We start from the raw sequence: 14671 nt of genomic DNA, 5'->3' as shown, positions 1-14671 counted from the left end.
TTGTATCACCATTAGAAAATAATTCAATATCGACAATGTTATTATGAACGTTTCTAGCCTTATTAAATATCAAACATAACACAACGTTTTATTTTAACTGGGACCTATAACAAATTAACTCTGCTATAACAACTACTTAACCATTGAGCTGTGCAGGGAGTTAGTGAGAATTACGTATGTCCTCTGTATGGTGTAAAACAATCTGGTACATTGACTATCAAATCCATGTTTCAAAAGTTCTTAAACTAAAGAGACCGGGTGTGATGCGTTCTGCCTCTTTATGAGAGACGTCAGAGTCAGTCACGTCAACTGTGGATGAAGCGTACCATTGGTGGCGCGCAGTTGCATGCGCGCTGCAAAACTACAGTATCAATCCGTTTTCTCAACTATCTCTCTCTAGTTATATTTAGGTGACCCCTAGTGGCAATTGTTTGTATTTTTGGTTGGTCTCTTGAGTGGCAGAAGAATCAAAGACAATTCACTCTTGAAGCATTGCCAGCAGCAGATTTATGACACATTGTATAACAAGCGATGTCACAACATACATTACAGTATTGTTTGAACATTTTATTAATAAAAGTAGAAAACAAACACACAACAAAGGACATCACAACATTGAGAATATTGCAGCATTTGATTTATAAAAAGTGAAGAAAACACACACACACACAAAAACATACACACCATGAAAGTAGTCTACATTATGTAGGTTATAATATCATAACACACACCATGAAAGTAGTCTACATTATGTAGGTTATAATATCATAACACACACCATTAAAGTAGTCTACATTATGACATTGTGTAGGTTATAATATCACAACACACAACATTAAAGTAGTCTACATTATGACATTGTGTAGGTTATAATATCATAACACACACCATGAAAGTAGTCTACATTATGACATTGTGTAGGTTATAATATCACAACACACAACATTAAAGTAGTCTACATTGTGTAGGTTATAATATCATAACACACACCATTAAAGTAGTCTACATTATGACATTGTGTAGACTATAATATACAACATTTGATTTATAAAAAAGTGAAGAATAAAACCACAAACAAGTCTAGTGTGGATTTATCATGTTTCATCATTAACCAACTACAAACTATATTTACATACTGTATTTATATATACAATAACCAGCAGGCTTATGTGTGTCAGCCATTCAGTCCACTATTCAGTACCCACAATGCCTATGGATAGAAACGGTCTCTGAACCACACAGATGTGTCCAAGGCAGTATGGTGGTTACTCAGTCCTCGTAACCCTCTAAAAGTTTCCTAAGATAGATACAACAGAATGGGATATATATTTATTTAAAAAAATATATACTTCTGACTGCATCTTTGTAATTATTTATGATTATTTCAGCTCACCTTCTACATTGCAGGTCATCTGGTCTCGCAGGAGATAATCTGTATAAAAGAAGGTCATTTAAATATCGACTGAATGGAGTATCCTATATTAGTGACATGAGTAACATAACAACAATGCAGCAATGCAACAAATGCAACTCATTTGCATGTATGCAGTCACCATGACTACCACCTCAAAACATAATTCCAGAGCTTCTCGTTCAATGAGAGAATACGGTATAAAACCCCACACAAAAAACAAGGGAACTTAAACCTACTTCTTCACAACATCTTGTGCTTGTTGCAGCATACGCTTGGCTGAGGAGCTGAGAGAGTCTAACCTGAAACAAAAAGTACATTTTTGAGTAATGTTTGAATTTTGGGGTTATTGTAACCCATTTTAACATTCACAATCATCTGTTTCAAGCATTCTACCAGGATGATCAAATAAAGTTGTACAAATACTCACATTTTGAATGGACTGGAGATTGGTGTGGTCCTGAAAGAAATGAACATGGTCAACGTATTGATAAGAACCATATTATCTGTGGTAACACAGTCAGTGCTGTTTCTAGGCTTAAGTGACCCGAAAGGCTGCTTAGGGCCCCGCAGCCACTAGGGGGCCCCCAACCAAAACAATGTTTTTCTATACAGTTTGTATCATAAATCTTTTCGGAAGTCAGTCGGGGTCTCAACATACTGTTGAATTGCAGGACATTAACTTTTAAGCTGCCAAGAGCAAGGGCAAAAATCTAGAAACGGCCCTGCAGACAGTGACGTAAACACTGACGTAATAAACATGACCACTCTATGATCACAGAAATACACATCTTTCCCAAGTTGAGAGAATATATAGTACATTAGTGACATGATGAGTAACAAAGCAGAACAGATATTAACATGCAGCTGAGTGCATGATGCAGTCACCATGACTACTCTATGACCACCACAACATTACATAATTTCAGAGCTTCTTCCTCAAGAAGAGAGACCACAGCAGAGAGTGAGAGAATGAAGGTGTAAACCTACTTCTTTACAGCCTCCTGAGCTGGTTGCATCCTACACTTGTCTGACGATATGAGGGATGGTATCCTGAAACAAGAGAAATGTTTTTGTTATGTTCCGATTTTTGGATTTTTGTTAATTTATACTAAAAGCTTTTGTAATATTCTCAATATTGTCTGTTTCACGCTTTTCTATCGGGATAATCAAATAAAGTTGTAAAAATACTCACATGTGTGACGGACTGGAGCTTGGTGTGAAAGAGATCAAAACAGACAATGTAGCGGCAAGAAACATACACCACAGAAATACATTTACAAGTATTATTCCCAAGTTTCTTGATCAAGGAGAGAGATTACAGAAACATTAAGAGACTATGAAAGTAAACCTACTTCTTAGTCATCCTACGCTTGATTGTTGAGCTGGTGTGACCTGTGACCTGTGACCTGAAAAAACAAAAGGTATTGTTTAAAAATATATAATTATTATTTATCTGTTAAGCTGTTAAAAATGTGGAAGAGATACTCACATTTGTGATGGACCGGAGGTTGGTGTGACACTGAAATAAATCAAAATAAACAATGTACTGACAAGAACCACATCATCTGATTCATTATTCTTTCATTATAATTATTTAATCATGAAGAATGTGTTTTAACCTGTATAGCACATTCTCTGAAATGTTTATTATCATGTTTCATGTTTTCTTTCAAATAGGTATCCATCATAATCCCTTAAATGTTCTCTAGAATGAGCATCTTACTGTTTGGATGTTGGTGGTGTCTTTAAGGGAGTCCTGCTGATTTCAGGGTCAGGAACTGGGGGTTTTCTACATCAGATTAGAGATCAACTGGTAAACAACTGGCAGTCAAATCACATTCAATTCTAACTGTTCAGTTTCAAGGTAATAGTTTGTATCTCTACCTGGATGAGGTGTCTTTTCTCCTCTTTTGCAGCCATATTACACAGAATACAGCAATGAGACACATTGAACCCATTACGGAACCCATCACTGCACCAATCACTGCACCTGTGAATAAGAGAGATGGCAGAAGAAGACAGAGGTCAACTTCCCAGGTACACTACACCAAAGCCTCATACATGTAAATATGGCTCTGCACTACACCTGAAAGTTGAATAGTAAAAGAGCCAGTCAATAGGTTGATTATGACCTGTCATTATTAGAATAACAACCACTGATCCTGTCATCATCAGAGACCTGAGATTGGCCTAGCACAGAAATACACAGGAAGTACTTCATCATGAACACAGGCAGTACTTCATCATGAACACAGGCAGTACTTCATCATGAACACAGGCACTACTTCATCATGAACACAGGCACTACTTCATCATGAACACAGGCACTACTTCATCATGAACACCGGCACTACTTCATCATGAACACAGGCAGTACTTCATCATGAACACAGGCAGTACTTCATCATGAACACAGGCAGTACTTCATCATGAACACAGGCAGTACTTCATCATGAACACAGGCAGTACTTCATCATGAACACAGGCAGTACTTCTATCATGAACACAGGCAGTACTTCTTCATGAACACAGGAAGTAATTCCTTGTGAACACAGGAAGTACTTCCATCATGAACACAGGCAGTACTTCATCATGAACACAGGAAGTAATTCCTTGTGAACACAGGCAGTACTTCCATCATGAACACATGCAGTACTTCATCATGAACACAGGCAGTAATTCATCATGTTCCTGATCATGTCAATATGTTATGGTGGTATTAACCCTAACCATTTCTCACCTGCAAAGGAAGCTTGATCCCTAGTTGGAATCACCATGGAAAAGTCCTTGACGGCACCACCGGATGACGCTACACACCTAACCCTGGTGTCTTTGTCAGGTAGATTGGACGATGCCACCATAGCAGTTATGGTGACAGTGACTGTTTCATTGGGATGGGTGACTTCAGCCATGGTGGATTTGTCTAGACTGATGTTTTCTATGTGGTCCCAGGTTACTGTAGGAGCAGGTCGTCCCGTAGCAGAACAGGACAGAGTGGTGTGACTGTTGTTGGTTTGTGTGATGACGAGTGAGGGTCCATACAGCTCTATAGGACAACAACAGACACAGGTCACAGTGAATGTAAATACTATAATGTTTTCATGTACATCAAGGTCAAATGGATACATGATAATTTGAGGGAATTGTTCCTGGGTTAATCATTTACACACAGGTCAAGGTAGAACAATGGATTGAAGGCATTTGGAGGCCATTGTTCCTGTTTTAAAGGGATATAAGACATTATTTTAAGACCTCAAAAGTAGTCTAATGTATTTTATTTATTTTTTTACCCATTTTTCTTCCCAATTTTCATGATATCAAATTGGTAGTTACAGTCTTGTCCCATCGCTGAAACTCCCGTACGGATACAGAAGAGGCGAAGGTCAAGAGCCATGCGTCCTCTGAAACATGACCCTGCCAAGCCACACTGCTTCTTGACACCAATGCTCGCTTGACCAAGAAGCCAGCCGCACCAAAGTGTCAGAGGAAACACTGTACAATTGGCGACCATGTCAGCGTACATGTGCCTGGCCCGCTACAGGAGTCGCTAGAGCGCGATGGGACTAGAACATCCCGGCCAGCCAGTGCCTTAGACCGCTGCGCCACTCGGGAGGCCCAAAAGTTGTCTGATGTTAAGGTGAATCCACATTATACAATTTTGATTTTAGAGTGAATCATCCCCTCCTTAGAGTGATCATATTTTACCATTAATATGGAGGCAGGTCCTGCCACTGATAGCTCCATCTGGATAGGCGTTAAACAGACACTTGTAGCAGGACTCATCTCCTCTTGACACTCCTCTGATGACAATAGAGCAGTTCTGCAGTCCCTCGTCTTCAAACTCCACATTCCTCTGAAAAGGTGGGTTGACTACTGGTCCAAATCGTGTGTTGTAGGTGGCCACGTTTTCAGTCGCCCCTGGTGTCACTTTCTGCCAGGTGACTTGAAGCACATCTTTGGGTTTCATGAGCCTGCAGCTGAGGTGAGCATCCTCTCCCAGGGTTGCTGTGACAACATGCTGTGTTCTCACCAGCTGAGAGAACCCTGCATGAAGACAGTTTCAGGCTGTTTAGTACACACATCTAATACAGCACTACCTTTTAGCAACCTGCAGTGAACACTGTGAAGGGATTAAACAACTGCATAAATACATTTAAATGTATATATAGTATTGTATCAATCATTTAAATTCCCATTCTGTTTGTTTGTACATTTCAAAGGACTCTCACAAGACTTGCCCTTGGTGTGCTAAAAGAGATCCTAATAAAATCATTTGTAGGCTGTTATATATTTATGAAGTTTGAGACACGTATATTAATGTTGTACATACAGTCCCCATTGACTTCTTTCCAGTTTCAGTTATTATCAAATTAATTGACTGGACAGTGTTTTTTTCTGTCCTGACAACAAATCCACTTTTTTGCTATAGCTGATATAATGCTTCATGTGGCAGCTACTGAAATATATATATTTAAACTGTAAACTGGTCCCTGGCAAGTAAATGTACCAAAATAAAGTAAAATACATCTTGCAGAGAGGCACATTGGGAAATACGTTAATAAGACACATGTATTTCAAGCTGAGTATTCAATGTCAGCTCAAAAATCTCCCAATTCAAATGTCCAGGAAACTTGGATATTTAAGCTACATGGACTTTTTCTAAGTTGCATGTTTTACAGTATAGAACAGGAAGATGCTGATGTTTGTACACTGATGGTGACCGGACCGGCTATTCACCAGTAAAAAGACACCGTAGCTTCAAATCATTTTCAAAATATAATAATTTTCTTTGAATTAATAGTATTCCTTTAAGGACTATCTGTAGTTACAACTGATGCATAATCACCTATATATTTAGTGTAGTTATCTACATCTCATAATGAAACGCAACTCTGAAATGTATTATACTGTTTAACTTACATTTAAGACCTACAGACTTATCAAGTATTTCATATGAAAACTGATGTAACTCACCCTCAGGAAGGAATAGCAGCAGAATAGAAAGGTAACTGTTAACATGAGCCATGGCAGCAATGTGTGGCTTGGTGAAGCTAGGTGATGGACCTGGCAAATGATGTGTGGCAAAGCATTATTTGAAGCTAGGAACTGTTTTCAAGTGAGGCATGGTAACTTAGTACATTGGATAGTTTCAAAAATAACAAGCTCTGTTCTGCAACCTTGTTGGCCAATTTTGAATGTGGCTTTGTGTTGTGAGCTCCTCCCACAGAGAAAAGGACAGTTGCTAGTCTCTACAGCTCCTCCTCCAGTGAAAGTGAAAATAAACACAGAACAGTATCAGGAAAACACCATTACAAGGTTGGAGGTAATAACATTATGTGTCATCATGCATAGCTAAGGGAATCTAATGGTGAGATGAACTTAACATATATGAAGGTTTTTCCCTTGTGTGTGTCAGTACCATTGCGTGCTCAAAGATGTAGCTGTGAAGTAAGTCTCTCCCTACAGCCGTGGTGAAATCAAAGATAAGGGTGGCGTCTGAACTCTGCTCTACACAGCAAGCAGATTTGATTTGTAAGTACTGTATATTATACAGGTGTAGCCAGCATGCACAATCAAGTGTGTGTGAGAACGACATGTAAGATATTCATGTGTCAAGGGGAAAATGGACTAGCCTGAATACCAGTCTCTAGCTAACATTCAATGTTTTATAAGAAACATTAAAGTGTTGAAAATTCAAAATTGTTTGCATAGTCAACTTACACACAGCTCTGATACACACTCTTACCCCACCAGACATGCCACCAGGGTTTTTTTCATAGTCCCCAAATCCAGAAAAAATGTAAGCGTCCAGTATTATATAAAGCCATTATTGCAGATCTGTCTCCTGACCCTAAGACTCAGTTTCCCCTCGTCTGGAGGTCCCTGCCTGGTCTGGTTGGGGAGTCTCCGCCAGAGCCAGAGCCCTTTACGCTGTCATAGAGCTACTACCTGGTCCTGCTCTAGAGGACAAGCCAGCTCCTGTCAATGGAGCCCAGAGCGCTCCCTCCTTCCAGTCTCACACTGTGTCAGACCCAGAGACTGTTTCCTCTGACAACTCTGACCCTAGTACAGATACCCTGCTGGTATCCCCAACAGCCTCTGATAGTCAGTTGCTGGAGACCTGTTGGACCATATAGTAGGACCTGTCTGCCAGCCTTTACCTGCCACTGTGTCCTGCCCGTAGTTATTAGTCTGGTCATGTTTCCGAGTGGCGCCACGGTCTAAGGAACTGCATCTCAGTGCAAGAGGTGTCACTACATTCCCTGGTTGAATCCAGCTGTTCGTTTTTCAAAAAAGAAGCCTGAAACCTTGAATAAAGACTGTTGACATCGAGTGGAAGCCATAGGAATTGCAATTTGGGTGACGGACATATATATATAAGCAATAGGTTTCCATAATAAGAGCCTGGGAGCTGAAAAAAATCACATTTGGTCGGAATTTTGCCTGCCATATTAATTCTGTTATAGTCTCAGACATTATTTTAAGTTTTAGAAACTTCAGAGTGTTTTATATCCAATGCTACCAATTATATGCATATCCTGGCTTCTGGGCCTGAGTAACAGTCAGTTTACTTTGGGCACATCAGTCAGGCGGAAATTCAGGGAACTGCCCCCTAGCCCTAAGAAGATTTATAGTCTAGCTTTTCTTGCATAGGACTCCAAGAGCTAAGGATCGCTTTTTAAGGAGAGGCCAACGGAGCACGGCTGCTTGCATAATACACAAGCGACAGAAGCTATAAATTAGGAGCCCATTATGCATAATCCATAATCAATTAGCTAAATATCAGGCTAATGCTGCATTGAATGTATTACCTGACTTAGGTAGCCTAGGACATCAATATATAGGGCTATATGTCAATCTAGAACAGGATTATCTATTTTGGATGCAATTTGAATGGAGTTGACGGAGAGAGAGACAGAGTGCTCACGCGTGCACTGATTTAAAGCAATAATATTCAAGTAATAGGCTGTTTTATAAATCTGCAGTTGCAATTTAAAAAATTGAAAAACAAGGTGACTCCCGAAAGCCAGAAGGAGATGAGTAAAGTAGACACACATTTGGTCTTTATATTACTGTAGGATAGGCAATGCTGCAGCAAATGTAGGCCTACCTGTCACTAGAAAAAAAGTTTCCATGATACGTATGTCTGATGATTCATCAAACAGGGGTCATAGAGAATCCAGAATTAAACATCACATATAATTTAACAGTTCCATTTCACGGAATACTGTTCATATACATAGTTTATTAATTTACCGGTTTCTCGCAGTTATTTATCCCGGTAAAAGGGAGAGGTTTTGGGCGGTAATCCCGGTAAATCTCTGTAACCGGTTTCCCGCCATTCAACCCTAAAGTGTAGCTGTACTATTATGTAGGAACGTTTACCAAACTTGTAGTTATGTGTGAAGCCGTTAGTAATGTGTGTCATCTATCTGTAGTAAAAATATTAAAAAGGCAATAGCAATAAGGTAGTTATTAGTATTTATTCAATGTTACTGTGAAATTCTAACCGCTGATTTTCCAGAGGGAAGTGAACAACCAGAAACTAATTTAAACCAATGTGTGATAAACTGGAAAAATTTTCCCTAATATCTTTTAACAAGACAATTGAGCAAGCTTCTGTAAAATACACAAATCATCAACATAAACCTTGTACTTGAAAGTTTACTGAAGACAGGCGTAGCACTAAATACATGTAAACAAAAGTGAGTTATCACAAAGGCACAATTTACAGCCAAACATACATTCATCAGACATAGGAATTTTATTTAATATATCAGGGGTCTCCACATGGTGGTGCAGGTTTTTGTTCCGGCCCAGTTCTACCACACCTGATTCTAATAGTCAAGGTTTTGATAAGCAGCTGACTAGTAGTATCGTGTGGTGTAGAACAGTCAGAAGTTACAAATATCACAGCTGAGCTGCAGCACGTCACCAAAGACAATACACCGAGTGTATAAAACATTAGGAACACCTTCCTAATATTGAGTTGCACCCCCCTTTGACCTCAGAACAGACACATTTAGTAATAATAAATCATCCTAAATGTTTAGAAGATTTTATTTTACTCTTACACCCTCACACACTCAAAGTAACTTGGAAAACATGGATTGAGCTAGTGGTTAGATAATGCAAATAGTAGCAAGGATATAGGGGTCAACTTTGTCTTATCCCATAATTGTCAATTTACTACATTAGCAAGAGGTTCACAATACAGAGTTTGAATGATCCTCTTTGATTCGTTGTTGAAGTAAAAAAAAATATATATATATATCCATTGTGGTGTGATGGAAATGTATATCAGGTGAAGATCCAATGTGTTTGGATTGTAGAAGAGGTTGGGGAGGAAAGCAAATCCAGACTAATTGTGGAGAAGAAAGTAGGCGTGGCTTTGGCCAGAGCAATGTGGATGGGTGGTCAGGCTAAACCAAAATGGAGCTCTCCTTTTCTACTGTAAGTCTATATTTGTATTATTATAATTTTTTTAAACTAGGCAAGTCAGTTAAAAACGAATTCTTATATACAATGACAGCCTACACTGGGCCAATTGTGCGCTGCCCAATGGGACTCCCAATCACAGCGGCTTGTGATACATCCTGGATTCGAACCAGGGTGTCTGTAGTGACATCTCTAGCACTGCGATGGAGTGCCTTAGAACACTGCACCACTCATGATAGACCAACGAGTGATATATGTTATATTGTTGATGATAGAGAGTTATTCTAATGTTATAGACAAACTATCTAAATAGTTTGTCTATTTTGTATAAAACCAGTTTGTGGAAGAATCCTAAACTTAAGAAGCCTAACTTCCAACTAAAAGTACAGACAGACTTACAGACAGACATTTATTTAACTGACTTGGCACTATTACAGTAAGTAAATAGGTTGACTATGACTTGGCACTATTACAGTAAGTAAATAGGTTGACTATGACTTGGCACTATTACAGTAAGTAAATAGTTTGACTATGACTTGGCATTAAAACAATCCCTGAGTTTCCGCTGATCCAGATATTGGAGATTTGAGATTGACCTAGACCTATCATGCCAATTAACATGTATGTATTGACAAACCATGGCATCTTTCACCAGCCAATAAGACTTAATCACTGACTGAAATCACCATAGAAACCTCCTTAGTGGCACCACCAGAAGGCACCACACAATTAACCTTGGTGTCTTTGTAAGGTAGACAGGACACTGTTGCAGTAGTTGTGACAGTTCATTGGGGTGGGTGACATTGACCGTGGTGGAATGTTCTATCATTATGTGGTCCCAGGTTACTATAGGAACAGGTCGTCCAGTAGCAGAACAGGACAGAGCGGTGTGACTGTTGTTGGTTTGTGTGATGAGGAGTGAGGGTCCATACAGCTCTATAGAACAACAACAGACACAGTTCACAGTGAACAGCACATGAGTCATAAAGCAGGTATATCATTTTTATTTTATTTCACCTTTATTTAATCAGGTAGGCCAGTTGAGAACAAGTTCTCATTTACAACTGCGACTTGGCCAAGATAAAGCAAATCAGTGCGACACAAACAACAACACAGAGTTACACATGGAAATAACAAACGTACAGTCCATAACACAATAGAAAAATATCAATATACTGTGTGTGCAAATGAGGTAAGATTAGGGAGGTAAGGTAATAAATAGGCCGTAGTGGCGAAATAATTACAATTTAGTAAATAAACACTGGAGTGATAGATGTGCAGAAGATGAACGTGCAAGTAGAAGAAAAAAAAATAACAATATGGGGATGAGGTAGTTGGATGGGCCATTTACAGATTGGCTATGTACAGGTGCAATGATCTGTGAGTTGCTCTGACAGCTGATGCTTAAAGTTAGTGAGGGAGATATGAGTCTCCAGCTTCAGTGATTTTTGCAATTTGTTCCAGTCATTGGCAGCAGAGAACTGGAAGGAAAGGCGGCCAAACGAAGAATAGGCTTTGGGGTGACCAGTGAAATATACCTGCTGGAGCGCGTGCTATGGGTGGGTGCTGCTATGGTGACCAGTGAGCTGAGATAAGGCGGGGCTTTACCTAGCAAAGACTTATAGATGACCTGGAGCCAGTGGGTTTGGCGACGGATATAAAGCGAGGGCCAGCCAACGAGAGCATACAGGTCGCAGTGGTGGGTAGTATATGGGGCTTTGGTGACAAAACGGATGGCACTGTGAGAGACTGCATCCAATTTGCTGAGTAGAGTGTTGGAGGCTATTTTGTAAATTACATCGCCGAAGTCGAGGATCGGTAGGATTGTCAGTTTTATGAGGTTATGTTTGGCAGCTTGAGTGAAGGAGGCTTTGTTGTGAAATAGGAAACCGATTCTAGATTTCATTTTGGATTGGAGATGCTTAATGTTAGTCTGGAAGAAGAGTTTACAGTCTAACCAGACACCTAGGTATTTGTAATTGTCTACATATTCTAAGTCAGAACCGTCCAGAGTAGTGATGCTGGATGAGCGGGCATGTGCGGGCAGTGATCGGTTGGAGAGCATGCATTTAGTTTTACTTGCATTTAAGAGCAGTTGGAGGCCACGGAAGGAGAGTTGTATGGCATTGAAGCTCGTCTGGAGGTTTGTTAGCACAGTGTCCAAAGAAGGGCCAGAAGTATACAGAATGGTGTCGTCTGCGTAGAGGTTGATCAGAGAATCACCAGCAGCAAGAGCGACATCATTGATGTATACAGAGAAAAGAGTCAGCCCGAGAATTGAACCCCGTGGCACCCCCATAGAGACTGACAGAGGTCCGGACAACAGGCCCTCCGATTTGACACACTGAACTCTGTCTGAGAAGTAGTTGGTGAACCAGGCGAGGCAGTCATTTGAGAAACCAAGGCTGTTGAGTCTGCCGATAAGAATGTGGTGATTGACAGAGTCAAGCCATGGCCAGGTCAATGAATACGGCTGCACAGTATTGTCTTTTATCGATGGCGATTATGATATCGTTTAGGACCTTGAGCGTGGTTGAGGTGCACCCATGACCAGCTCGAAAACCAGATTGCATAGCGGAGAAGGTACGTTGGGATTCGAAATGGTCGGTGATCTGTTTGTTAACTTGGCCTTCAAAGACCTTAGAAAGGTAGGGTAGAATAGATATAGGTCTGTAACAGTTTGGGTCTAGAGTGTCACCCCCTTTGAAGAGGGGGATGACCGCGGCAGCGTTCCAATCTTTGGGGATCTCAGACGATACGAAAGAGAGGTTGAACTGGCTAGTAGTAGGGGTTGCAACAATTGCGGCGGACAATTATAGAAACAGAGGATCCAGATTGTCTAGCCCAGCTGATTTGTAGGGGTCCAGATTTTGCAACTCTTTCAGAACATCAGCTATCTAGATTTGGGTAAAGGAGAAATGGGGGAGGTTTTGGCAAGTTGCTGTGGGGGATGCAGGGCTGTTAACCGGGGTAGGGGTAGCCAGGTGGAAAGCATGGCCATCCATAGAAAAATGTTTATTGAAATTCTCAATTCTCGTGGATTTATCGATGTGGGAAATCAAATAAATGACATTGAGGTTCATTGATGATCATTGTTCCTGTCAACACCTACTCATTACATTATGCAGTAAGATTTTACCATTAATATGGAGGCAGGTCCTGCCACTGATAGGTCCATCTGGATAGGTGTTAAACAGACACTTGTAGCAGGACTCGCCTCCTCTTGACACTCCTCTGTTGACGATAGAGCAGTTCTGCAGTCCCTCGTCTTCAAACTCCACATTCCTCTGAAAAGGTAGGTTGACTGCTGGTCCAAAGTAGACACACAATTCTATCAATCTTTAGGATGCAATATAACAGGGCTCTCCAACCCTGTTTCTGGAGAGATACCCTCCTGTAGGTTTATACTCCAACCCTGTTCCTGGACAGATAACCTCCTGTAGGTTTATACTCCAACCCTGTTCCTGGAGAGATACCCTCCTGTAGGTTTATACTCTAACTCTGTTCCTGGAGAGATACCCTCTTGTAGGTGTATACTCCAACCCTGTTCCTGGAGAGATACCCTCTTGTAGGTTTATACTCCAACCCTGTTCCTGGACAGATAACCTCCTGTAGGTTTATACTCCAACCCTGTTTCTGGAGAGATACCCTCCTGTAGGTTTATACTCCAACCCTGTTCCTGGACAGATAACCTCCTGTAGGTTTATACTCCAACCCTGTTCCTGGAGAGATACCCTCTTGTAGGTTTATACTCTAACCCTGTTCCTGGAGTGATACCCTCCTGTAGGTGTATACTCCAACCCTGTTCCTGGAGAGATACCCTCCTGTAGGTTTATACTCCAACCCTGTTCCTGGAGAGATACCCTCTTGTAGGTTTATACTCTAACCCTGTTCCTGGAGTGATACACTCCTGTAGGTTTATACTCCAACTCCAGTTGTATCTAACCTAAATCAACTCACGTGAGTTGGATTGAAAACCTAAAGCACGGTAGTTCTCCAGGAACCGGGTTGGAGATTCCTGCAGTATAGAGTATAGTATTGTAATGTAGTACTCAAAATGGCCAAAAGGGGGAGTAGAGAACTAGTCTATAATCTAGTCTCGGTACAGTAGGAGGAAGTTATGAATGAAGGGGCTTTTAAACTGACAGCAGTATGGGTTAGTAACTGACTGCAGTATGGGTTAGTAACTGACAGCAGTATGGGTTAGTAACTGACTGCAGAATGGGTTCATGTATTGAATTATTAAAGTAACATCAACTACAGAATGTGTGGACATCAGTGAATATAAGGAGCTATGGCTATAGATCAATCCTCTTAGTTTGTTCTCTGACTAAATCATTGTACACTATACAGTGACTTTCACTACACATACATTTCACTACATTACATTCATAATTTACCTTCAATTTAGCCTATAGCAGGGGTGTCAAGCTCATTCCACGGAGGGCCTAGTGCAGGGGTGTCAAGCTCATTGCATGGAGGGCTGAGTGTCTGCAGGTTTTTGTTTTTTCCTTTCAATTAAGCCCTAGACAACCAAATGAGGCGAGTTCCTTACTAATTAGTGACCGTAATTCATAAATCTAGTGCGAGGGTGGAGCGAAATCCTGCAGACACTCGGCCCTCCGTGGAATGAGTTTGACACGTGGACTATAGGTACAGTTGAAGTCGGAAGTTTACATACACCTTAGCCAAATACATTTAAACTCAATTTTTCACAATTCCTGACATTTAATCCTAGTAAAAATGCCCTGTCTTAGGTCAGTTAGGATCACCACTTTTTTTAAGAATGTGAAATGTCAGAATAATAGTAGAGAATTA

The 14671-nt window shown here is 40.5% G+C and overlaps 1 protein-coding gene across 3 annotated transcripts; it reads right to left on the bottom strand.

Annotated features, from left to right (window-relative positions):
* Window positions 1–488: 488 nt before the first annotated feature.
* Window positions 489–7451, bottom strand: LOC129840441 (OX-2 membrane glycoprotein-like). Of its 3 annotated transcripts, XM_055908342.1 has the most exons (14): window positions 6389–7451; window positions 5120–5458; window positions 4155–4460; window positions 3569–3604; window positions 3299–3404; window positions 3138–3203; window positions 2904–2933; window positions 2767–2820; window positions 2607–2624; window positions 2402–2464; window positions 1842–1871; window positions 1651–1713; window positions 1394–1432; window positions 489–1297 (listed from the first exon to the last, which is right to left on the bottom strand). In XM_055908342.1, exons 1-14 carry the CDS (start codon window positions 6438–6440, stop codon window positions 1270–1272), a joined length of 1230 nt encoding a protein of 409 aa, XP_055764317.1. In that variant the 5' UTR covers window positions 6441–7451; the 3' UTR covers window positions 489–1269. The 3 variants fall into 3 exon arrangements, with proteins under 3 accessions (XP_055764317.1, XP_055764318.1, XP_055764319.1); XM_055908343.1 differs by lacking the exon at window positions 2607–2624; XM_055908344.1 differs by lacking the exons at window positions 1651–1713; window positions 1842–1871; window positions 2402–2464; window positions 2607–2624 and having other exon boundaries at window positions 6389–7448.
* Between the last annotated feature and the right edge of the window lie 7220 nt (window positions 7452–14671).

Source organism: Salvelinus fontinalis, chromosome 41 (assembly GCF_029448725.1).
Source record: "Salvelinus fontinalis isolate EN_2023a chromosome 41, ASM2944872v1, whole genome shotgun sequence".
NCBI lineage: Eukaryota > Metazoa > Chordata > Actinopteri > Salmoniformes > Salmonidae > Salvelinus > Salvelinus fontinalis.
The sequence above is the reverse complement of the archived record's forward strand: the minus strand, read 5'-3'. Positions and strand labels throughout refer to the sequence as shown.